This window comes from Erythrolamprus reginae, chromosome 2, assembly GCF_031021105.1.
Source record: "Erythrolamprus reginae isolate rEryReg1 chromosome 2, rEryReg1.hap1, whole genome shotgun sequence".
NCBI lineage: Eukaryota > Metazoa > Chordata > Lepidosauria > Squamata > Dipsadidae > Erythrolamprus > Erythrolamprus reginae.
This window is the reverse complement of record NC_091951.1, coordinates 311,895,496-311,921,081: the sequence shown is the minus strand read 5'-3', so window position 1 is coordinate 311,921,081 and position 25,586 is coordinate 311,895,496. Positions and strand designations below refer to the sequence as shown.

At 41.4% G+C, this 25,586-nt stretch overlaps 2 protein-coding genes across 5 annotated transcripts in view; one reads left to right on the top strand and one right to left on the bottom strand.

Moving 5' to 3' along the window:
• Nucleotides 1–25,586, top strand: part of FAM151B (family with sequence similarity 151 member B) — a 786,337-nt gene that overhangs the window by 474,452 nt on the left and 286,299 nt on the right. The window lies entirely within an intron of this gene.
• SSBP2 (single stranded DNA binding protein 2) overlaps nt 1–25,586 on the bottom strand; it is a 171,838-nt gene that overhangs the window by 43,371 nt on the left and 102,881 nt on the right. For 2 of the 4 annotated variants that reach the window (XM_070743099.1, XM_070743098.1), the window contains exon 5: nt 4,188–4,277. The exons of the other annotated variants lie outside the window; for them this stretch is intronic. In XM_070743099.1, the coding sequence (XP_070599200.1) occupies nt 4,188–4,277 (90 nt within the window). The remainder of the gene's footprint in view (nt 1–4,187; nt 4,278–25,586) is intronic. 4 annotated transcript variants of the gene reach the window in all.

Here is a 25,586-nt window from a genome sequence, read left to right as displayed (position 1 = left end):
TGAATTGAATAAATAAAAATAAAATTATAAATTTAAATATATGTTTATCTACTCGGACACACAGCTCTCTGTGTTAGCTGTATTTTTTAAAGTAAAACGTTGCTTAAGCCTAAATTTTTTAAAATATATTTTGGGTAAAATAATCATGAATTTCACCAGAGATTTTTGAAGTTAAGAAAAGTGGAATCCTAGAGTTGTATGCAATAAATTGCAACGTTTTTATGAGTTGGGGATAGGGTTAAAGGTGTATAAATGGTATCACTTCTGATTCTCTATGGGGAAGTCAAGATAGAGGCAAATCTTTATCAACAAAATACTGAGCAAAGCAATTACTTAAAGCGGAGGTTTCCTGACTCATCCTTCCCTAAAATGAAATTTACTACTCCATACAAGGCATCTGATTAACACAATACAGCAGGAAAAATAGTAACACTTTGTCTTCATTATCACTATAATGTAGAGTCAAAACAAACTGAAATTCATGCTTGATGAAATAAACTTTTGGTCTTCAAACAGCACTCCATATATTGTTTCTGGTGCTTTACCCCCCAAAGTTCTTCAGTAAAGTAAGATTAAAATTAAGAATAGAAATACTGTACCTCTACTTACAAACTTAATTCGTTCCGAGACCAGGTTCTGAAGTAGAAAGGTTTGTAAGAAGAAGCAATTTTTCTCATAGGAATCAGTGTAAAAGCAAATAATGTGTGCAATTCGGCTAACCACAGGGAGGGTGAATGCCCTGTTTCCTCCCAGAAAATTCCTAGAGAGGCCCCACGGAGGCTTCTCCCTGCCTTTTCCGGCCCTGTTTCCTCCCAGGAGATTCCTAGAGTGGCCCCACAGAGGCTTCTCCCTGCCTTTTCCGGCCCTGTTTCCTCCCAGGAGATTCCTAGAGAGGCCCCACGGAGGCTTCTCCCTGCATTTTCCAGTTACAGTTTCAATTTGTAAGTAGAAAATGGTTCTTGAGAAGAGGCAAACAAATCTTAAACACCCGGTTCTTATCTAGAAAAGTTTGTAAGTAGAGGCATTCTTAGGTAGACGTACCACTGTATCTCTCAGACCACTGGAAAACTTAACTGCCAGAAACTGAATCCATCCATTCCCATTTAGTATGTGGATAAAATGAACCCTGTACAGATCCTAGAAAATAACTCGCCCTAGGTTGACTAGGAAGTAATATGACCACAGCCCAGAGGTGGGTTCCTCCTGGATCAGACCGGTTCGCCCAAACCATTAGTAACCCACTGGTGACATAGAAACATAGAAACATAGAAGACTGACGGCAGAAAAAGACCTCATGGTCCTTCTAGTCTGCCCTTATACTATTTCCTGTATTTTATCTTACAATGGATATATGTTTATCCCAGGCATGTTTAAATTCAGTTACTGTGGATTTACCAACCACGCCTGCTGGAAGTTTGTTCCAAGGATCTACTACTCTTTCAGTAAAATAATATTTTCTCATGTTGCCTTTGATCTTTCCCCCAACTAACTTCAGATTGTGTCCCCTTGTTCTTGTGTTCACTTTCCTATTAAAAACACTTCCCTCCTGAACCTTATGTAACCCTTTAACATATTTAAATGTTTTGATCATGCCCCCCCCTTTTCCTTCTGTCCTCCAGACTATACAGATTGAGTTCATTAAGTCTTTCCTGATATGTTTTATGCTTAAGACCTTCCACCATTCTTGTAGCCCGTCTTTGGACCCGTTCAATTTTGTCAATATCTTTTTGTAGGTGAGGTCTCCAGAACTGAACACAGTACTCCAAATGTGGTCTCACCAGCGCTCTATATAAGGGGATCACAATCTCCCTCTTCCTGCTTGTTATACCTCTAGCTATGCAGCCAAGCATCCTACTTGCTTTTCCTACCGCCCGACCACATTGCTCACCCACTTTGAGACTGTCAGAAATCACTACCCCTAAGTCCTTCTCTTCTGAAGTTTTTGCTAACACAGAACTGCCAATGCAATACTCAGATTGAGGATTCCTTTTCCCCAAGTGCATTATTTTACATTTGGAAACATTAAACTGCAGTTTCCATTGCTTTGACCATTTATCTAGTAAAGCTAAATCATTTACCATATTACAGACGCCTCCAGGAATATCAACCCTATTGCATACTTGAGAGTCATCGGCAAATAGGCAAACCTTCCCTACCAAACCTTCCCCTATGTCACTCACAAACATATTAAAAAGAATAGGACCCAGAACAGACCCTTGTGGCACACCGCTTGTAACCTGTCTCTGCTCAGAATACTCGCCATTAACAATAACTCTCTGATGTCTATGCTTCAGCCAGCTTGAAATTCACTGAACATAATGATGATGTCACAGAACCTGCTTGGTTGGTGCCGGTCCATAGACACTAACATCTCTTTTTGGAATTCTTTTTTTGGGGGAATTTTTATTTACTTATTTTTTCTTCTGAGCATGCGCAGAGGCAGAGTTTCCGGCACTGCACATGCATCGCCATCTTGCTTTCAACTTTGGGGGTGTGTGAGATTTTTTTAAATTTTTCGGCACATGCACGCATGCATGGTTACACGGTGTGGAAGGAAGCAAACTGGCAGCGAGGTAAGTTAGAATCCACCCCACCACAGCACCAAGTTAAATGGTTCTCCATATTTAAATCAACACATAACTGCTTTGAGGCAAGTACGAGGTCAAATATGACCATCAATTACTTGAGATAAGCCTGTAGTTTTAAATACTGAGCCTTTTTTTAATTCAAGGCAAGAAAATCATCCAACATCAAAAGTGAGGAGATGACAAACAAACCTGTATTCAGATAAAAATCAAGGAGCAAACTATGTAGTAGAATTGTGCCAGCCTTTATTTATTTATTTTATTTATTTATTTATTTATTTTGTCCAATACACAATGAGGGTTTTAGTGGGTATATATCTATATACACATAGTAAAATACATGATGAAGGTTATAGAGGAGATACTCATAGTAAAATATATCTAAGAAATAATAGAAAAGAAGATATAGTAATAGAACATATCAATGAAAGAACAGAAGAAAAGATATAGGAATAGAAGAAAGGTATAGGAGATATAGGAGAGCAATAGGACAGGGGACGGAAGGCACTCTAGTGCACTTGTACTCGCCCCTTACTGACCTCTTAGGAATCTGGATAGGCCTAAATTAACATGTAAGTGCTTATCCTTCAGCCATTCTGACTCTACTTTCTAATACAAATATATTGTCCTGTAAAATGAGTGTCATCCCAACCCTATTCTTAACCATGTAGCTACTATAGTACCTGCAACCTGGCTGGGGATATCTCTAAAATGCTTAGATTGCCCAGCAGCTCAGTAATACACACTAGGTATGTCTTTTATGAATTAAGCTGTGAATGAGAACATTCTCTCTCTCTCTCTCTCTCTCTCTCTCTCTCTCTCTCTCTCTCTCTCTCTCTCTCACTCACACACACACATATATCACATACACACAATCTATATGTATATCTATATTTTCACTATCCCGAGCAACAGTTTTTATCCATAAAAGCTAATACAATCCCTTTCATTTGGCTTTGCTTTATCTCTTAGTGAAACATAAAATAATTTGGTACTCAAATTAATGCTTTCATCACTTAACATAATTTGACGTACAAATAGTCCTTGACTTGATCATCTTTTAATGATGACCTGAGGTGACAACAGCCTTGGAAAGGATGTTTTATGGCCTTCCAACAATCTCACGGTCACATGATTGCAATTCAGGTGCTTGGCAACCAGCTCACATTTATATGGTCACGATTTGTGATTACAAATTGCCAGTTTGAACTTGCCTAGCAGTATTAAGATACTATTTGCTGTAGCATACAACTTTAATAAAGAATCAAAATAATACAATTTAACTTAAGACTCTACTAGACAAAGTAGCAAAGCAAGCAACCAATTTATTCTATCATACAACTTCACCTGTAGCCCATTTCAATTACGTTATTGCACATTTAACATTTTATCGTAGATTTTAAGTTTGCACTGCTGATATAAATAGCATAAACTTATTTTCTACCGATAAAATCCATAGTAACACCCTATTCTATTCCAAATGTTTAAATTCTGTGCATTTTATTCATGGAAGCAATGGTATTATTTCATGGCAGTGCCAAAAATATGCTACTTTCTCTTTTCTAAGTTCTGAAAGCCCTATAATCAAATTTTTCTGAATACCTGAAAAAAACCCGGTGGAACAGGACCTACTGGCATGCCATCTCCTGGGGGAATGTTTCCTAGCACTGGACTGGGAGCTGCTGCAGCGCTCTGAAAAGAACAAAGGAAAAATAAACCTTTGTCATTGCACACAATAGGCATAAAACCAAAATACTACTTTGACCATAGTGTGGCAAGGCAGAAAGGAATACTCTCTGCATGACAGCTTTAATTTTTTCTTCCATTTAAAATGATTAGTGTTCATTTTCAAAGTGCAGAAGTGAAACACTTAAATACAAATGTAGATTTCTTTAATAAATGACTGCCTTACACTCACAATTGAAAGGGAAACCCAGGGATCAGGAATTTCATTTAGTTTAAACAAAGACTTCTAAATTGCGCATTTACAAAAGGTTCTATTACACCTCAGTCCAATAGGCAACTTCCAATCAGAAAAGTAGCATGTCAGTTAATCAGCTAATGTTCAAAACAAAACATTATGAAAGAATTCAGTCGTAAATACAGTAATACAACTCTATAACTAAATACATAGTATTGGTCCAATTTTATAATCTACTAAGAAGCAATCTCCTTAAAATGGTAATGAACTTTATATATGTGGAATGATGCTTTAAGTGATCAAATTAAATATGATAAATGATGCAAAACAGTTGCAGTATGACATTAGGAGCCATTTTTAGTTATTTTTCTTATTTCACTCTGGTGCTAATAACAACCTGGGAGACAGGAATTCGATCAAGAAGAGAGTGCATGTCTGATGAAAAAGGACTATATTTATCCCACACTACTTTTCAAGCAAAAGTAATATGGAATCAAGGAAGATCCAATCTTAGTCTCCCACATAACAGCTTTCAGTCTTAAAATTGGGGTTCTCAAATTTGTTTGCACTGTGAATCCAACAAAAGTTGGGATGATGATGATAGTAATTCAAGATCAGATGCAAGAATACAAACATTTTCTAATCCCCTTCCTCTTTGCATTACAATCTAGAATCTCAAGTTGTCATCCCAAGCAGTTGGTTGGGGATGATAGGAATAGAATTTTTCCCTGTTGTTGCTAAAGTCTGGCTTTTAGAGAGGCTGGCTTATTTGTATGACTGTAACTTGTTGCTTGTATCCTAAGATTTTTATTAATGTTGATTGCTTCTTCATTGCTTATTTGACTCCTATGACAATTGTTAAGTGTTGTACCACATGATTCTTGACAAATGTATCTTTTTCTTTTATGTACGCTGTGATCATATGCACCAAGACAAATTCCTTGTGTGTCCAATAGCACTTGGCCAAAAAAAATCTATTCTATTCTATTCTATTATTTCTGATGGCTTTACACTTGGGAAGGTTACCTCGGTGTGGGAGCTTACTATTCTCCACTATGCATAATAACCCCTGATGAGCAAGTAGCTGGGATTTCAATATTTCTGGGATAAGTATACTGCTCAAAAAAATAAAGGGAACCCTCAAATAACACATTCTAGATCTGAATGAATGAAATATTCTCATTGAATACTTTGTTCTGTACAAAGTTGAATTTGCACAAAAGCATGTGAAATTGATTGTCAATCAGTGTTGCTTCCTAAGTGGATAGTTTGATTTCACAGACGTTTGATTTACTTGGAGATATATTGTGTTGTTTAAGCGTTCCCTATATTTTTTTGAGCAGTGTATTTTCCTGCTAAGTACTTGCTTTGGAAATTTGGGCTCCCTTAACAAAAGCTTTGCAGACAGGATGATAAAAGTGAAGGGGGTGGGAAAGGGAAAGAAGAAAGGGAGGGAGGGAGGAAGGAAAACAGCAATAATCTAAAGATACTGAAGCACTTGTGGAAATTGTTTACTTGTGCCCACAATTTAGATTCTCTAGTCAGTCCTTTAGTAGATTCAGAACATGATGATCCGGTAACTGTGATAACCTTCTTGGAATCGACTGGATCTTAAAATGGTCCTTCTAATATTGGAGACAATTAGAGAGCCTTCAATGGGGAACAGGATGGTCTAAAAAGAAGCTGTGCTTCTGAACAGGATGGTCTAAAAAGAAGCCCTTTGCTATGTGAAGAAGATGACTGTGCATTTGCCCTGCAATGACTGTGCAGCTTTGAAGGTTCCAAGGTCTTTGAAGAGCCTTGTAACTTGTATGGCTGCTGAAGCAGCACCTCGTATTGGAGGAAAAAGCTAGTATTGAGTTGCTAAATCAGGAGTGGAGAAAGAGGCTTCTTCCAATTTACTAAGTATATATAGCTGTCCACTGTTACCTTTTGATCAGAATCTGTTTGCTGCTCCTGCCAATTTTCCGCCAATAATGGCAGAAGAAGCCAAGTGTGTGTGTGCTGCTAGTACCAACAGTTATCCAATGTAGTGTGTTTAGTGATGTTCTCAATTCTGAGATGGGGAAATCACTTTCATCAGGTTCTACCTCTCCTTCCTGTAAGTTCTGTGCTATGTGCGGCACAGATTCTTCCTATCCATCATCTCCAGAACAGCAATAGCATTTAGACTTATATACCACTTCATAGTGCTTTTACAGCCCTGTCTAAATGGTTTACAGAATCAGCATATTGCCCCCAACACTCTGGGTCCTCATTTTACCCACCTTGGAAGGATGGAAGACTGAGTCAATCTTGAGTCGGTAGTGAGATTTGAACTGCTGAACTACAGCTAGCAGTTAGCTGAAGTAGCCTGCAGTGCTGCACTCTAACCACTGCGCCACCCTGGCCTCTATGCTCAAGTTTACTCCTGGCATTTAAAAAAAAATATTCTGGCCCCCATAAATGTACAAACTCTCTCAAATTAGCTTGTAACTGTTGTACATACTCCTGGTCAGTTGGAGGATGATGAAGAAATTGAGGACTCTGATACAGATAGTGTTTATGAATTAGTGGTGGGCCTGGGGTTACAGGTAGTAGAACAGGTGGGAGGCGGCTATGAGTCCAGAATCTAGCGAGGAGGAATCAGATGTTTGATGGGTCAATCCTAAATTCAGAAGGGTCCAAAAACGTAAAGAACAGGTGTTTGGAAGAAGATATTAAGGGGAGGAATGGGTTAAATACTGTAGTGATGTATTTGGTACGTCAGGGGGTCAATGGGGAAGAAGGGTGGAGTTTCAATGTTGTAGGGCTAAAATGAAAGTTTTTTTCCATTGGGCTTCCAAGCAAGCAAATGCATCCTGTGCTATTTTAGTCATTTCTGCTGTTCGTGAATCATGTTGTGAGTAAATAAATCTTGTTAAATGGAGAAGACTGGGGGGAATTTATGAGGAATGCAATTAAGAAAGATAAGGGGGAGGAAGAATAATGTGGCAGAATGAACTGTAGTGAATACGGAAGGGAAGAGAAATAAAAATGGAGTTTCTTGGTTTATGAAATACTGCATTTAGTAAGAGTTATTTGTAATAGATGAGGTTACAGAAACCAGAACAGTAACCTCCAAGGGAGTCATGGTCTAAACCTTTTTTGGTTCATGTGCCAAAAGAGGGGGTGGGGGGAGTCATACGTGTGCATGCCCACACCTATAATTCCATGCATCCCCCCACACATATGTGTGTGCCCCCCTTCCCATTCCCGGCATGCAATGGCACACCTGTTTTTCTCTCTCCCCGGCTCCAAAGCCTTTCTGGGAGAGTGTAAACGGCCTTCCCCACCCCTCCGGAAGCTGGAAACAGCCTGTTTCCTGACTCCCAGTGGGCCCAAAGGCCCAAAAATCAGATGGCCGGGATGTGCATGCGCGCGACCTGAGCTCACATGCCCACCAATATGGCTCCGTGTACCATATGTGGCACCCGAGCCATAGCTTCGCAATCATGGGTCTATAGTTTGGAAATCCTCCTCCTAAGGCATTCTCTTTTATAGGAAGTTAACATATGTTATAATACAACTATATTTAGATTATCTTGAATTAATGCAAAACAGCAGCTGCAGGAGGAAATAAATTGACATGCTGATCGTTGATTAGATAACAGGGTAAGATGAAGACTTTATCATAATTTTCTTCCAAAGTAGGGAACTTTGAATGTGCATTAAAACTGAAAGTATGCAAAACACTACTTTTATTTTTGTTTCCTATACAATGTTGATTCTTCCTTTTGATAAATGTACAGCTACTTATATTAAAAGTTACAAAAAGTTTTGAAATAAAATTGCTCAAAAACAAATTGATATTATGGGTTTGTATATAGAAAATGATAAATTTTGAAAGAAAAGTTATTTCATTTTTTAAGTGAACCAGGAATGAAATACACTAATTTCTGACACCTTTCAAACTAAGTACGTAGGAAATACAGCTCCTCTATTACAATAGATAAATTACTACTTCTTCCAGATATTCATATTACCATTACATCTAGATTTATAGAAGTCTTTCTAACAGCACTATATTCTGGTGCTGTATTTGGTCTGAAAAGATTTCTAACATCATACTCTTATGAGCTCAGAGGAGTTACTTATTATAAAAAAATTATAATTTCCCATGGAATAGAATTGGCCACTGGGTGTCACTTTTGCACCCAATATATAAATGGAAGTTCATTTTGAATTAATTGAGTTTTTAGCATAATACCCACTTAAGAAACCCTACTACATACGTTTGAGCATGTAAAACTCACCATGATAACACAAGGTGATGCTGTTTTACTATAGACCACAAAAATAGGTGTTAAAACAAGAAGTTTAGATTGCAAACATTTTTGTTTTTGCTGATCAATCCAGTTCACTATCATAATTAACAGCTACATTAAAAATTAGAAGTAGAGCTAAAGTGATATGAATCTGCATGTATGTCTTTACAGACAAGCACACAATGGCAGGTAAAAAACTAATCATTTAGTTTGTATCCATTTTAATAGTAACTATGTGATTATATATTATGCAATATAAATACTGTACAATTATATATTAAATGAAAATATGTTAACCAGAAACTTATTTTTATGTGTCTCATATAAATTATAAAATGTTGGTGTAATTCCCCAAATAAAATTTTCTTCATAGATCCAAATCAGTTATAAAAATAATATTTAAAATAATTATATGTGGACTTCCATGTGCTGCAGGGGTGTCAAACTTGATTTCATTGTGGGCCATATCAGGCCTCATGGGGTTGGGGGTGTGTGGCCAGTTCTACATCACTCATGTTGGAGGCGCCTGTGGTCAGGGCCGCCGATAGACCGGTATTACTGGGAGTGGTGTAACGGGCCCACGAAATTGAAAAATGGGGGGGGGGACCGGCGCCCGCCAAAAACTCCCCAACCCTGATTGCAGCGAACTCTGCCTCTGCGGAGCTTCTCCGACAGCCCCGCACCTTCTTCCCACCCCTGCGAGGAAAGAAGGCAGGGAGGCCGGCAGACAGGCAGGGAGCCCCGATGGCCGCCGCGGAAGGAGGAGTCACCGCGAGGGTCCGGAAGCCAAGCCGCGCTGCTGGGGAAGCGGAATTGAGGAAGCCGGGAGAGGGCTGAGCCCGGCCGGCTTCTCTGCCGGTCTTGTGTCCCCCCCGAGGATTGCGAGGGCAAGAGAGCCGCGCCTTTCGGCCTCCGGAGGTGCTGGGCCATGGGTTCGGGGGGCGTGAACACCGCCCACCGCCCGGAGCCAATAGCTTCTTTTCACTTGCATTCCTGCTGCTGGCGCTGGGAGCAGGTAAGCGCGAGGGGGAGGCAAGTGGAGATCCAGGTCCCTCTTTTCATGCATCCGCTCAGTGAGCCTTTCTTTGGAGTTGCCTTTTTCTTTCTTTCTTTCTTTCTTTCTTTCTTTCTTTCTCTCTTGCTCTTTCATTCTTTTTTCTTTCTCTTGCTTTCTCTCCTTCCTTCTCTCCTTCCATTTCTTTCATTCCCTCTCTATTTTTATTTCTCTTTCATTCTCTTTCTTTCTTTCCTTCCTTCTTTCTTTCCTTCTTTCTTTTGTTTCTTTTTCTTTCTTTCTTTCTTTCTCTCTTGCTCTTTCATTCTTTTTTCTTTCTTTTTCTTTCTTTCTTTCTCTTGCTTTCTCTCCTTCCTTCCCTCCTTCCATTTCTTTCATTCTCCCTCTCTATTTTTATTTATCTTTCATTCTCTTTCTTTCTTTTCTCTTTCTTTCTTTCCTTCTTTCTTTCTTTTCTTTCTTTTTCATTCTTTCTCTCTTGCTCTCATACTTTTTTCTTTCTCTTTCTTTCTTTCTTTCTTTCTCTTTCTTTCTCACCTTCTTTCCCTCCTTCCATTTCTTTCATTCCCCCTCTCTTTTTATTTCTCTTTCATTCTCTTTCTTTCTTTCTCTTTCTTGCTTTCTTTCTTGCTATTTTTCTTTCTCTCTTTTACCTTCCCTTCCTCTATTTCTTCTTTTCTTTCTCCTTCCTACCTTCTTCCCTCCCTCCCTTCAGTCCTTCCTCTCTTACTCTTCCCTTTCATAAGTTTCCTTGCTTCCTTCCTCTGTTCCTGTCCCTTCCCCCTTTCTTTCTTTCTTTCTTTCTTTCTTTCTTTCTTTCTTTCTTTCTTTCTTTCTTTCCTTCCTTCTTTCCTTCCTTCCTTCCCTCCCTCCATTTCTTGCTTTCCTTCTCCTTACTCCCTTCTTTCCTCCCTCACTCCCTTCTTTCACTCCTTCCTCTCTTACACTCCCCTTTCACACCTTTCCTTGCTTCCTTTGCACCCTTCCTCTGTTCCTGTCCCTTCCCTCTTTCCTTCCTTCCTTACTACCCTCCGTCCATTCATTCACCCATTCCTCTCTTGATCGCCCCTTTTTCCATTCCATTCCTTCCTTCCTTCCTTCCTTCCTTCATAGCTTGCCCTCGCCTTTCTTCCCTTCCTTCCAGATGGGAGTGCCCCCTCAAGACACCTGCCCGACTGCTGGTACCCTGCTTTTTCTCTCCCCTCGTCCTTTCCAGCTCCTCGCCAGTGGCTGCCAGGTGTGGGATCTCCCTCCCCCCTCCCCTCGCTAGAAAGCACATGGTTTTGTCAACAAGGCCTCTTCCAAGAAGGGAGAAGTGCCAAGGAGCCGTAAATAAGCCATGCTCCGCCTGACCAATGCCAGGAGGCTCTTTCTTTCCCTCGCCGCTCCTGCTTCTTTCTTTCTCCTGGATGAGTCCACACAATCGGCTTAACCCAGTTCCTGAAATAGCCTATGGCAGTGTTTCCCAACCTTGACAACTTGAAGATATCTGGACTTCAACTCCCAGAATTCCCCAGCCAGCATTTGCTGGCTGGGGAATTCTGGGAGTTGAAGTCCAGATATCTTCAAGTTGCCAAGGTTGGGAAACACTGGCCTATGGGACCGCCTCGCTTGGCATGAAGCGGGAAATGATCCCCAGGGGATGGAGTGGCTCGGCGACTTAAAATAGTTTTAAAATGGCGGGGGGGCCCAGACACTTAGGCTGTATGGGGCCCCAAAATTCCTGATGGTGGCCCTGCCTGTGGTGGCCAGAGTGTTCTGCCACTGAAAACAGAGGAGCTCATGAGAGCTGCATATGATGCTCCCAAGCTCCGTTTTTGCTGCCAGAGCACTGTGAACCGGTCCTTTGCTGTTTCCAGGATGGTCTCATAGGCAATATCTAAGCACTCCCCCTGCTAGATCTGTTCTGCGGACCTTAAGTTTAATACCCCTTATGTAGTGCACTAAACATAATTAGTTTAAAAAATCATTTCTCAGTGCCGTCCACTCTTTTCTTTTAAGACTTTTTACTTCTATTGAGTATGCATTCCTTCCTGTAACAGTTTATGCATACATCATCCATTAATTATGATGCAAAATTAAAATTTTCTCTTTATCTGTAATATAGAGCAGGGCTGTCAAACTGGCGGCCCACAGGCTAGATGCATCACACACAGGCCACGCCTACCCCAGCACCACAAATGCAAATACTGAGACACAATCAATTATGACCCCTATGATCTAGAGCAGTGTTTCCCAACACTGGCAACTTGAAGATAGCTGGACTTCAATTCCCAGAATTCCCCAGCCAGCATTTGCTGGCTGGGAGTTCTGGGAGTTGAAGTCCAAATACAGTATCTTCAAGTTGTCAAGGTTGGGAAACACTGATCTAGAGGTTTAACCCCACTAGATACATGTTGGCAAACCTATGACACATGTGTCACAAGTGGCACATGGAGCCATATTGGAGGGCACATATGCACGCTGGACAGCTGATTTTCAACCTTGGGGAATGCTGCTTCACCCTCCAGATACTTCAGTGAAGCTTCCCTGAAGCCCTGGAGTACAAAAAAACACCCAATGGGCAAACTAGAAGTTTGGAATATGCACTTCTGGTTTGCTTGTTGGGCTGTTTTTCGCATTCTGGGGCTTCACGAAGCTTCCCTGAACCCTCTGGAGTGCAAAAAACAGCAAACGGGCAAACTGGAAGTCCATTTTTCCAAACTTCTGGTTTGCCTGCTTGGCGATTTTTTCACTATCCCAGGTTTCAATGAAGCCTGTGCGCGTGCGTGGAGATGGGGGGTATTGTGCCCATAAGCAGCGCCGAGTGTGTGTGTGCATGTGTGTGGGGAGGGAAGGGGTGTGGGCATGTGCAGGCATGCTAGCACACACACACACTCACACTCTTTTGGCATGTGAACCAAACAAGGTTCACCATCACTGCTCTAGACGGTTCAGTTACAATTCTAGAAAGTTGCATACTATGAGTACAGTTACATATTATACATCCCACAACTGATTGACATATATTTAGTAGTTTCCTACTTCTCAGCCTACAGCCCTGCAACAGTTCTTAATTTTATAAACTGAGAAATACTACTCAGCAATTTGCACTGTTTATAAAAATTGATTTTTTTTGTAGTCTGTTTCCTATGTCAGTTAATGTGATGTATTAAAAATGTAGACTTCATTATAGTGCATGAGGCAGCAACAAAGCAATGGATCATATAGCTATTTGAACAGAGTGATCTATAACCATATAGAATATGTAACCTTCAAGAACATAATTAATTTTATCCACATGGCCACTATTCTTTTTAAATAATATAAAAAATAAATCAAGCAATGGCATTGTTTAATCTTGGCTGTTCCTTCTGATATAAAGAAACACATTGTTCTGAAAAATCACTGTCACACCTTGGCAAGGGTCACAAAAGACGACTCTGGCAACCTCTCATAATCATTTCTTTATAACAAATAAAGAACTTTCCATATTAGAATGGAGAGATCTCTACAAAAATACCAAGCCATAACATTAATAAGTCAATCATAAACGTTGAAGAGGAACTGGCTTAATTGGAAAAGTAACATAGTTTAGATTACCTTTAGAATACTCCAGTATTGGTCTGGTTATATTTGGTAGTTACTTCTAACAACTTTGATATGATTGTTTGTGAAATTTGTTAAAAAGCGTAACTATTTAATGAATATTTAAAATTCTAAATACAGTGTTCCCTCGATTTTCGCGGGGGATGCGTTCTGAGACCACCCGCGAAAGTCGAATTTCCGCGAAATAGAGATGCGCAAGTAAATACACCATTTTTGGCTATGGACAGTATCACAAGCCATCCCTTAAGACTTTAAACCCCTAAATTACCATTTCCAATTCCCTTAACAATCATTTGCTCACCATTATTACTGGTACTCACCATTGAATAAGACACTTAGTGATCCTGATATTTATAACCATAATTATTTATTAACAATAATTATTTTTTTTGTTATTTATTTTCAAAAATTATTAGTTTGGTGATGACATATGACGTCATCGGGTGGGAAAAACCGTGGTATAGAAAAAAAAACGTGAAGTATTTTTTAATTAATATTTTTTGAAAAACCGTGGTATAGGCTATTCGTGAAGTTCGAACCCGCGAAAATCAAGGGAACACTGTATTGCCAGTTAGCATTTCTAAACAACTAAAGTCTTGACTACAATGCAAAGCCAGTTGGACAACCAGTGTTCTCTATACAGGATTTACATCTAACTGACTGTATCTACATTGTAAATGCACTCTCTGGAAGCCGTGTTTTTTGTCTACCATTTGGAACCTAATTTTCAGAGAATTGGCTTTAAAATGTAGTTTTAAGAGAAACAAAAAGCAAAATAGACATAGCTTCAATTTATTTTTCATTCTAATCACTATTTCATTCCATAATGAGGCACTTCAACACAAAAATGATATGCATTTTGATTTGCTTCTTGTAGTTCTGCTGTTTAATGCCATCTAACTCTTAAATCCAAACAAACCGAGAGAGGAACATTAATTTGAGTAGGATTTTGGGGGGGGGGGGGGGAGAAGTTCATAGCTTGAATGTGGCAAGTTTTTCTTTCTAAAAGTCTCTGTTCTATCCCCACTGGAATAGTTTCTAAGCACAACTCTTGAAATGAAAAGGTTTAAATAAAAAGGTTATCTTGCCAGGGTGGATTTTATTTTGCACTAAGAGAAAAGGAATTTTAACTATTCTCTAGTCCAGTGATTTTCAACCTTTTTTGAGCCGCGGCACATTTTTTACATTTACAAAATCCTGGGGCACACCACCAACCAAAATCTCACAAAATGACACTCTAATACAGTACATATTATACATATAGTTAATAATATAGTATATTACCCTCTGCGGGCGACTCTTATAAAAAGAAAAAGGTCAAATATGTATATACACCATCAGGATAGACATAACCAGCGGAGGCTGAGGGTTCATCTAGTGGTGGCAACATTTACTTCCAGTCCTGACCAGGATTAGAAATTGGGACCATGGGGAGGAGTAGCAGCTTCAACTACTCGTCACAGCCACACAATGACAAGTGTGCGGCAGCCCGAGCGGGGACCTTTCTGGGGACAGATGAGAAGCGGCCTACTATTGCTTCATCGCTAGTGGTCAGGATGAATCCAAGAAGGTGATTGGTCAGTGAGCGTTCCCTGTGCCTCCACTCTTCCTGTCGCTGATAGCTGGAAGGATTGTGAGGGGAATGTTTATGTTCGGATGGAGGCGGCTGGCAGCGGGCCGGATAAATGGCCTCCATGGGCCGTATCTGTCACGCGGGCCGTAGTTTGGGGACCCATGTTTAATTTCCCCACGGCACACCTGACCATGTCTCACGGCACACTGGTTGAAAAACACCGCTCTAGTTCTTATACAGATATTTTAAGGTCTATAAATTATTGTTTACTAACATATTTTATAGAAAGAGCTGCCATGTTTGAACTTAATGGATTATTTCAATATTACAATTTTTGGAAAAATTATATAGACTAGATCTTTTAATTGCTTCCTGTAATAGAATTTTTTCAACAAAGATAATTGTATGTTTGTATGTATGTGTGTTTAGAAAATGGGGTCTTTTAAATATTTTTAAACAGTAATTTAGATTTGTTGTAAATTGTTTTCACTTTGTTGTGAGCCGCCCCGAGTCTGTGGAGAGGGGCGGCATACAAATCTAAATAATAAATAAATAATAAATAATAAAATGATAATTGTTCTGATGGATTAGTTACTATGTTGGGAAAGGCAAAGTATTTTATAGCTGGAACAATAAGTCCACTGTAGAATATTATGCTATCTACTGTGTAGTATTGCAGATAGATACATGAGGAAAAAATGTATTGGAATCCATAAAATCTGTTTTTCCACTGTAGCTCTAATGCCCTAATAATCAAGGTTTCACCATCAAGATAAACAAAACTGATCAACAATTCTATTGTAGGCTAGCAATGTAGAGAAAGAAGGAAATCACATTAAATTCTTTTTCTATGCATGATGATGGGATAGAGAGGTAATTGAGATATCGTGAAAATAATTAAACAGATTAACAAAACTAACACGAAGCTTGTAATAAAAATAAGCCAAAGCATATATAGGTCCAGATCTAGTGGCTTTATGAACTTGCCCTATCAGCTAGCAGAGAATCAATTATTTGCTTCATGCAGTTTAATGCAAACTTAATTATTTTAATTAACTAATGTAATTAAGTTAATTTGTGTTATTAAAGTTACTATAATGTATAATTTGATTATGGACCAAGAAGTGTTGACTTTAATCTATATGACCTACAATGGATTAGAACTTTTCAACCTTAGGGGATTTCGTTTTATGCTACTATGACCACATCAACTTAAGTATAGGAGATATGTGCCATAGTATTATTCAACCGATTCAGCAGCTTAAAGTCTTTTGGTTCATTTTGGGGGGAAAGAAAGCTTAAGTCTAGTAAAAATGTAGAAAATTGGTGGTATGGAATTGCAAGCTAGTTGTGTTAGAATTTAGCAGTATTGATTTTAAACAACTCAGCAATGGCATATTTGCAACCCACACATTAATGAATTATTTTAATCCTCTCATCTGAAGTACTTCTGAATTTTGAATGATATGTTTAAAATGTTTCCCCTATAAAGCACAGATAATCAAAGTTTCATTTTGAATTTTACAATTACAATTATATTTTATGTACACCTTAGCATGCTGTCAGGCGTTTCATTTTGTGCTCTGAAAGACTGGAAGTTTTAAATGTAGTTAATAGTAAAACTTATCCTTATTCAGTTTATATAATCTAATTTTATAAACGAAACATTGTGCTCCTTTAATAAAAAACAATAAACAAAATATTACAAACTCCCCCCCCCCCCAAAAAAATTACATGACTACAATTCAAAGCAATTTTCCATATCCATATTAAAGCATGAATTTGATTGAAACTAATTGTATTTCTCAGACTCCAAAACCTCAGTATAAATAGCATCTGTATCTAAGGTTTGTGCAGACATAATTTTATTTAAAATTATTATCAGAAAATACTGTTCTGTTATGCAACATCTGGGTAAACAATCATAAATAGCAAACATACATAATAATTGTATTCTCCAGCAAGAGAGGAAAATGCTGCAGCAGTGAAATAGGTTTACATGCTGGTAACTTATAGCGTAAGATATTTTTGGCACAACTAATAACACTGTGCTGGAAGATTCCATGCTCTAGCATAAGTTTAAGTATTTAATCATCTCAGAATCAGACCATATTTCTGCCATACCTAAATAGTGAATTTTTTTTCTGCTAACATAGTGCTTACAAAACTTTCTGCTGTGGTTAGCTAAATCTAAATTATGAAGTCAAGTAATGAACAGAGGTAAAGTATTCCATTTTAATAGCTATAATAAATAGCTCTAATTAACATAGACAAATCCATCTAGCTATTCTCACAATAGGGATATGTGAATTGGTGAATATTGCTATAGTCTTATACTTACCTGGACTGTAAATTTCATTATAGGAATTATTTCTGAATGGGCATGTGCAAAATACATTAGCATTAAAAATTACAAATGAGCTACCATTACGCTTAAAAAAACAGCCACTGTCCTAAAATAAAGCTTAAATTCAACACTGTCTAGCTCATTTGAGACAAATCTAGCAGAAACAGTAATATATACTCCAGTATCTTTATCCAAGATGTTAACTCTATTTTATAAGTGCTGATTAAACAAGCAACTTTTTATTGGCGTCATTAGATCTCCACTTGTGAAGAACGATTGGTTTTATCTTTTGGAAGTTTTAGCAAGCAGGTGGAGTTCATACCTGAGAGTGCTATTAGAAAGCTTTTGCTTCTAATAGTTATTTGGTTAAATTATTAATAAGGTTTTATTAACATACATGCATTACATAGAACAGCAATAAACTACTATATATCAGAAATTTTGCTTAAATGTAAATTTGTAGTTTCCATACAGGTGAATCATCATATCAGGATATACAGTATCTTATATTAGCAATACATAGCGTTATATTAGTCAACTGAGAAGTTTCTACAGATTTTAATTAACCACAATATATGAATACCTATTATTCTGATATAAATTTTTCCAGTGTTTCTCAACCATGACAACTTGATTACGTCTGTACTTCAACTCCCAGAATATGCTGGCTGGAAAATTCAAAGAATTAAATTCCTACACATATTAAAGTTGCTAAGATTAAGAAATCTTGCACTAGATCATTGATCTGAAATAAAATAAATAAGAGAAAACAGAAAGAAATTCTAGAAATTGAATATTTTTATGTTCTTGGGTCAGCTACACTGTTCACAATGGAGGCTAAGCTGACCTACCATTTTTGCCACAATATAAAAATTTCCTCTGCCAAGATACCTGAGAGAATCACAGGTAATGTCAGAAGTCTATAGAATAGGCGTTGATTGCTTACCTGAACGCCTCTTCTCGTACGGTGAGCGGGTACAGCAGTCACATGGGTTGCTCATGTCCAATCCGGTGGAACTGAGCCTAGTATTAAAAAAGCTTGCCGGATCCGCCCCTTCCCCAGAATTCGCGAATCCATAGACTAGGCTCAGTTGTGAAGCTCTGTAGTGTTCAACTCTCATTGTTAGAGGAAGAAAGATATAGAAAGGTAAAGAAGACACATACAAGGGCGGGAAGTGACTGCTGTACCCGCTCACCGTACGAGAAGAGGCGTTCAGGTAAGCAATCAACGCCTATTCTCCGTACTGAAGGAGCGGGTCCAGCAGTCACATGGGACATACCCAATAGATGGTCCCTAGGGTGGGATTAGCTTGCTATCGTGTGAGATAACGGATTGGAGTACCCTTCTGCCGAAGGCAGCGTCCGCTGAAGCGTAAGAATCAATCTTGTAGTGCCTGATGAAGGAATTTGGCGAGGCCCAAGTGGCTGCTTTGCAGACCTCCTCCAACGGGGCTTGAGTCGCCCAAGCGGCCGAGGTGGCTGCGCTCCTGGTGGAATGCGCTGTGATGTTCCTTGGAACTGAGAGGGAGGCCGACTCATAGGCCTTAGATATAGTCCCTCTGATCCAACGGCCTATTACTGTTGAAGACACTTTGGCCCCCATGACTCTGGGATGATAGGCTACAAAAAGTGCTTCTGACCTCCGAAAGGGTCCTGTGCGTTGGATATAGATTCTCAGCGCTCTGGTGAGATCCAGGGTGTGCCATCTAATTGCCAAGGGATGGTCTCGTTGGAGGCAGAAGGAAGGTAGGACAATATCCTGAGATCTGTGGAACATGGAACTGACCTTGGGTAAGAAGGTGGGGTCCAGTCGCAAGACTACCTTGACCTGATGGAATTGGCAAAGGTCCTGCCTGATTGAGAGGGCAGCCAGCTCCGAAATGCGTCGAGCAGAGGTAATAGCCACCAGGAATGCTACCTTAAAGGATAGGTACCTGAGGGACGCCGATTTTAGGGGTTCGTATGGTGCCTGCGTGAGGGAATGGAGAACCCGTGGCAAATCCCATGATGGGTACCTGTGGACCTTGGAAGGTCTGAGGTTGGCTATGCCCTTGAGGAATTCCTGAACTTCAGGGAAGGATCGGAGAGGCTGTCTGCGGGGACCTCCTAGGACAGATGAAATGGCTGCCAGATGACGCCGGAGGGTGCTGGTGGAAAGTCCTTTATGGAAGCCTTGCATAAGGAAGGAAATTATTCTGTGTATGGGGATGCACAGAGGGGAGAGACCTTCCTGTAGGCACCACTGGTGAAACTTGGACCACGTGTGGTCGTAGATTCGATTGGTCGAACCCCTTCTGGCCTTTAAAATGACCTCCACTGAATCGGGGTCATGACCACGCAGCTCTAAATCTCTCCTGATAACAGCCAGGCGGTGAGGTGGAACCACTCCGGGTCTGGATGGAAGGAGGCCCCCTGCCGCAGCATATCCCCCGAAACGGGGAGTCGCCAAGGGTCCTGGACGGACAGCTGTTGGAGATCCGCGAACCAGGGCCGGCGGGGCCAGTGAGGGGCGATTAGGATTACTCGGGCCCTCTCGGTGAGGACCTTGTGAATCACGTCCGGGAGGATTGGAATTGGAGGAAATGCGTAGAGTAGGCCTGGAGGCCATGGACTCCGGAGGGCATTGATTGCTTCCGCTCCCGGGGATGGAAATCTGGAATAGAAGCGAGGGAGTTGGGCGTTCGCATTGGTCGCGAAGAGATCCAGAATTGGTAGGCCGAATCTGAGGGTGATTTGATGGAACAGGTCTTGATGGAGGTTCCACTCTCCTGGGTCTATCGTAGCCCGGGATAGCCAATCCGCCTGGACGTTGAGACTCCCCGAGATGTGATCGGCTAGGAGCGACTGGAGGTGTTTTTCCGCCCAAAGGCCCAGCTTGAGGGCCTCCCTCATGAGAGCCTTGGATCTCGTGCCCCCCTGTCTGCAAATGTGGCTTTTCGTGGCAATGTTGTCGGTGAGAATGAGAACGTGCCGGTTGGGAATGCGAGGAGAGAACTGCTTCAGAGCCAGGGAAACGGCTCTTAACTCTAGCCAATTGATTGGCCTGGAAGCTTCCTCCGGGGACCACGTGCCCTGGGCTATCATCCCCTGGGCGTGGGCGCCCCATCCCGATAGACTGGCATCTGTGGTGATGACAAATTGATCCGGGCACCTGAACGGGGATCCTCTGTCCATGGTCGGAGACATCCACCACTTGAAGGATCTGCGAACACTCAGTGGGATGACAATGCGTCGATTTGAGTTGCTGTGCCCTGATCTCTGAAAAGGTAACAGGAGCCACTGGAGTTCCCTAGCATGAAGGCGAGCCCAGGGAATGATGCCTATGCATGACACCATCTTCCCCAAAAGGGAAGATAGAGTGACTATGGAAACTGAAGAATTAGATAAAATGTTAGAAATTAACTCCACTATACTGAGTTTTCTCTCGGGAGAGAGAAAAACCTGGGAGGATTCTGAATCAATAATGGATCCCAGGTGAGAAATGGATGTGGAGGGTTGGAGGTGGCTCTTATCAAAGTTGATGGAAAATCCATGGTCCTGAAGGACTGACATGGTGACAGAAAGGTCTGTTTTCACTTTCTCTAGGGAGTTCCCATGAATTAAAATATCATCAAGATAACATAAAATGTGGATGGGAAACGCCCTGATATAGGCCGCCAGGGACCCCAAGAGCTTTGTAAAGACCCGAGGGGCCGAGGAAAGGCCAAATGGCATCGCCCTATACTGGAAATGCCTGCCTTGAAAGGAAAAACGTAAAAATTTTCTGTGGCATTTGGCTATAGGAATGTGAAGGTAGGCCTCAGTGAGGTCTAAGGAGACCATGAAATCTCCCGAGTGAATGGCGGCCAAAATAGAAGACAAGGAGTGCATCTTAAACTTCCTATATTTGATGAATAAATTTAGTTTCTTTAAATCCAAAATAGCTCTCCAACCTCCGGAGGACTTTGGAACCATAAATAGGATGGAGTAAAAACCTAGGCCCTTCTGACCGGAAGGGACCGGTTGAATGGCTCTGATGGACAATAGATGAGAAATGGCCTCCTCCATACGGTTACAATCTGAGGATGACCTGGGAGAAGGGCAGGAAATAAAACGTTTAGGGGGAGGAGAAATAAATTCTAAAAGAAGGCCTGTTTGAACAGTGTCAATGACCCAAGGGTCCTTGGAGGTGAGACGCCAATTAGAGGCGAAATGAGCTAGGCGACCCCCTATGGGAATAGAGGTAGGATTACCATCTAGGTTTTTTTGAAGCCCTGTTAGAGGAAGCTCCCCTTTGGAAGCGAAACCCTCTACCCCTGGAGTTCCTACCTTGGGAACGAAAGCGGGGGGAATACTGACCTGGAGATCTCTGGTAGGAAGCCGCTTGATCTTGCTGGCGCCCTGGGCGACGAAAGGACTGCGTTTTGGTAGCCTTTTTTGTGGTTGGACCCAAAACTTTCTTCTTGTCCGTGGTTTCCGTGAGGAGTGGATCCAGAAGATCACCGAAGAGAAGGTCGCGCTTTAAGGGACCCTGGGATAATTGCCACTTTTGGCGAACTCCCGCTTGCCAAGGGCGAATCCATAGGAGTCTTCTTGCCGTAGTAGAAGCTGCAATAGACTTAGCAGAAAATCTAGTAGATTGCAAGGTGGCATCAGCCACGTACTGGGCAGCTGCAAAAACCTTGTTGAAGTCTTGTTGACCTCTCAAGTCATCGGGAGGAATATGCTGTTGAAGTTGGCGAAGCCACAGCAGCATGGCTCTGGAGAAAAAGGAAGCCGCTGCAGAGCTTTTAGTGGCCCAGGAATCAGCGGTGAATCCTCTTTTGAGCATTTGCTCAATGCGCTTGTCCTCTGGGCGGAGGACTTCCTCCGCCTCGCCTGGCACAGCCGCTGCCGAGTGAAGAATCTTGACAGGTTCATCCGGTTTGGGAAAGGATAGAAGCTCTTCATAGGAAGAGGAAAGTTTGTACAACTTTCTGTCCTTGGTGGAGGGATTAAGGCCAGAGGCTGGAAATTCCCACTGTTTGAGTAAAGCATCTTTAAACAACTTAGGCATAGGAATTACCTCGTTATCCTCCTGTTCCTCTGTGAAGTAAGGTAAATTCTCCTCCGGGGGATCAGTGGAAGTGGAGGCTTGTTTCTCCTGGGCCGCTAATCCCGTAGAAATTCTAGCTTTGAGGAGGAGAGATTTGAATAATTGAGAAGGAAAAATAGTAATAGGAGGAGGAACCTTTATTTGGGATTCCTCATCATCTGATAGGCCTTGAAAGGCATCCTCATCATCCTCTATATCCTCATATTCATCCTGGGAGGAATCTGAATCATCCTGAATAGGAGCTCTGACCGCTGGGGGAGAACCCAAGGGGCGGGAGGAGCGAGAAGGAGGAAGAGGTAAGGGAAGCTCATTGATGGTGGAGAGTTTGGCATCAATGGCTTTGGACAACACAGCAAAAATAGACTGGAACTCAGGAGGTAAACTGGAAATGTCAGCAGAAATGGCAGAAGAATCCCTAAAGGCCTGGGAGGATCCTGGCTGGGGGGAATCTTCAATAATATCTGGTTCCTCTGGACCTATGCCCCATAGGTTAGGTTGGGGTCTGTCTAGGTTTGGCTCATCCAGAGATAACACAGGGACCCCAGAAGGAGGCAGACTAGAAGCCTCTGGGGGGTCTTGACTACTGATTACTTGGGCCTGCACTTTCAAACGTTTTGCTGATTTGTCATGGATCTTTTGTAGGGCTAGGTCCCTTCTCTTCTCGGCCCTGGTGACCTTGGTCGAGGGGCGGGCCCCTGGAGAAGAGGAGGAAGAGGCCTGGGGGATACTAGTAATCTCATCGCCTGTAGGCCTGGCCTCTCTGGGACCTTTAGTTGTGCCTCTCTTGGGAAAAGTAGCCATAGTCTGACAATTAACAGAAGACAAGGCTGAGCCAATAACTGAATAATAAGGAGAAGAATTTCAAGGACTTCCCAAGAGGAATGGATCCTGCTTCGAGGCCTCGAAGCTGCTGAAACTTGAGGACAATCTGGGCAAACCCAGAGTTCGTGCCCCCAAACCCAGCGGGGCCAGCCTCCCTAAACTTTATAATTAAGTAAACCAAGGCACTCTGGTTGGAGGCTTAGCCGGTGGAGAATTTAGCCTGGGACCCCCAAGGCCCGCTCCGGGATCCACGCGGTGGACTGAGGCCTACACGGCTGGCAGGGGGCCAACACGAGAGGCCTAGATTTAAAAAGGGCGCGAAGGCCTTCGCGCCGAAAAAGATCGCTGCGTAAAATTTCTTAAAGGGGAAGCGATCGACTAAGTCCAGGAGACTAGAAGGCGTCTCACTCCGCAGGAGGTATTTCTTAAGCCCTTAAATATTTTTGTATACAATAAATAATCAATAATTCAATAGGTAAATACTTGCACCAGGACCTCCAGGCCAAAGGATTAGAAGAATCCACAAGCGGCCGCAGGAATCGTAACCGGCAAAACCGCCGGGGGAAAACGAAACCGCAACTTCTCCCAAGGAAAAAAGCCTAGCCGCTTTTTTTCTTTTTTTCTTTTAAACGGCTGGCGCAATTAGTGCAAGTAAATAATTAAAGACAATAAATCTTACTACTTTTTGAAGGAAAAGATCGAAGGGAAGGTGTTAGAATGTTGAACGAGCTATCACAATACAACCGCAGGATATGCGAACTGAGCGAATTCTGGGGAAGGGGCGGATCCGGCAAGCTTTTTTAATACTAGGCTCAGTTCCACCGGATTGGACATGAGCAACCCATGTGACTGCTGGACCCGCTCCTTCAGTACGGAGAAGCAGTGCTGTTCCCAAGATGGAACCTATATTAGTTTCTTACAGATTATAAGGGTAGTGCTCAATAATACATTTGAAAATGTTGCTTCTGCTAAGGAGACACCTAGTATATAACAGCTTATAAAGGAACACAAAAACAATTGCATCAGAACACTATATGACAGGATAAGAACCCACTGTAACACCAGCAAGTTAAACATATGGAAAATCTCCAGAACTGCCTTCTACCGCACGAATCCCAGCGGCCGATAAGGTCCCACAGATTTGGCCTTCTCCGGGTCCCGTCGACCAAACAATGTCGTTTGGCGGGCCCCAGGGGAAGAGCCTTCTCTGTGGCGGCCCCGGCCCTCTGGAATCAAATCCCCACGGAGATTAGAACGGCCCCCACCCTCCTTGTCTTTCGCAACTTACTCAAGACCCACCTATATCGCCAGGCATGGGGGAATTAAGACATCTCCCCCAGGCTTTCTTATCTTTTATGTTTGGTATGTATGTGTTGTATGGTTTTTAAATTGTTGGGGTTTTTTTAATGTAATTTTATTATTAGATTTGTTCCATTGTTATACTGTTTTTATTGTTGTTGTGAGCCGCCCCGAGTCTTCGGAGAGGGGCGGCATACAAATCTAATGAATTGAATTGAATTGAACTAGTGCCTACCTGAACAATTCAGGCAGAATGGGTGCCCACAAGCATTTGTTACAAGCTATATGATGCAGGACAGTGGGGACAGAAAGGAAGAAACAAAGTACAAGACCAACTACATGATACATCCTGTCATACAACATTTCGGAAGTAGTAGTACATAGCTTCCCAGATCTGTAAGTGGGCATCATACACTGTCCAGAGACTACCATACAAATTGTGCATTGTAAAGATACTTACAATGTAAATCTATCAGATTCCCTGCATGGATTGCCCTGTGACTATGTAGGACAGACAGGGAGGAAGCTAATAACTAGATTGCAAGAACACAAGTTAGCAGTCAGATGAGGAGACCTGAAATCATTGGTGGCCTCACACTGCAATGAACAAGGACATACATTCAATTTTGCAGCTACTACCCTGTTTCCCCGAAAATAAGACAGCACCTTATATTAATTTTGCTTCTAAAGATGTGCTACGACTTATTTTCAGGGGATGTCTTCTTTTTTTCCAATGAAGAATTCACATTTATTGCTGAACAAAAAAAAAGAACATTTATTATATACTGTACATTAGTTGTTATCACAAACCAGCATAACCAGACAAACTGTGAATCCTATCAAGAATTTCTTACTACTACCGTACCATTATTTCCATGTACAACAATTATACTTTCTTCAAATATATATGTTCTGTTCGGGAATGCTGCGAAATGAAACGTCTCCTACGTCTTACTTTCAGGGGATGCCTTATATTAGGCAATTCTATGAAACCTCTCCTATGTCTTACTTTCAGGGGTGACTTATTTTCAGGGAAACAGGGTATGATTGTTGGACAAAAACATATAAAAACAGCC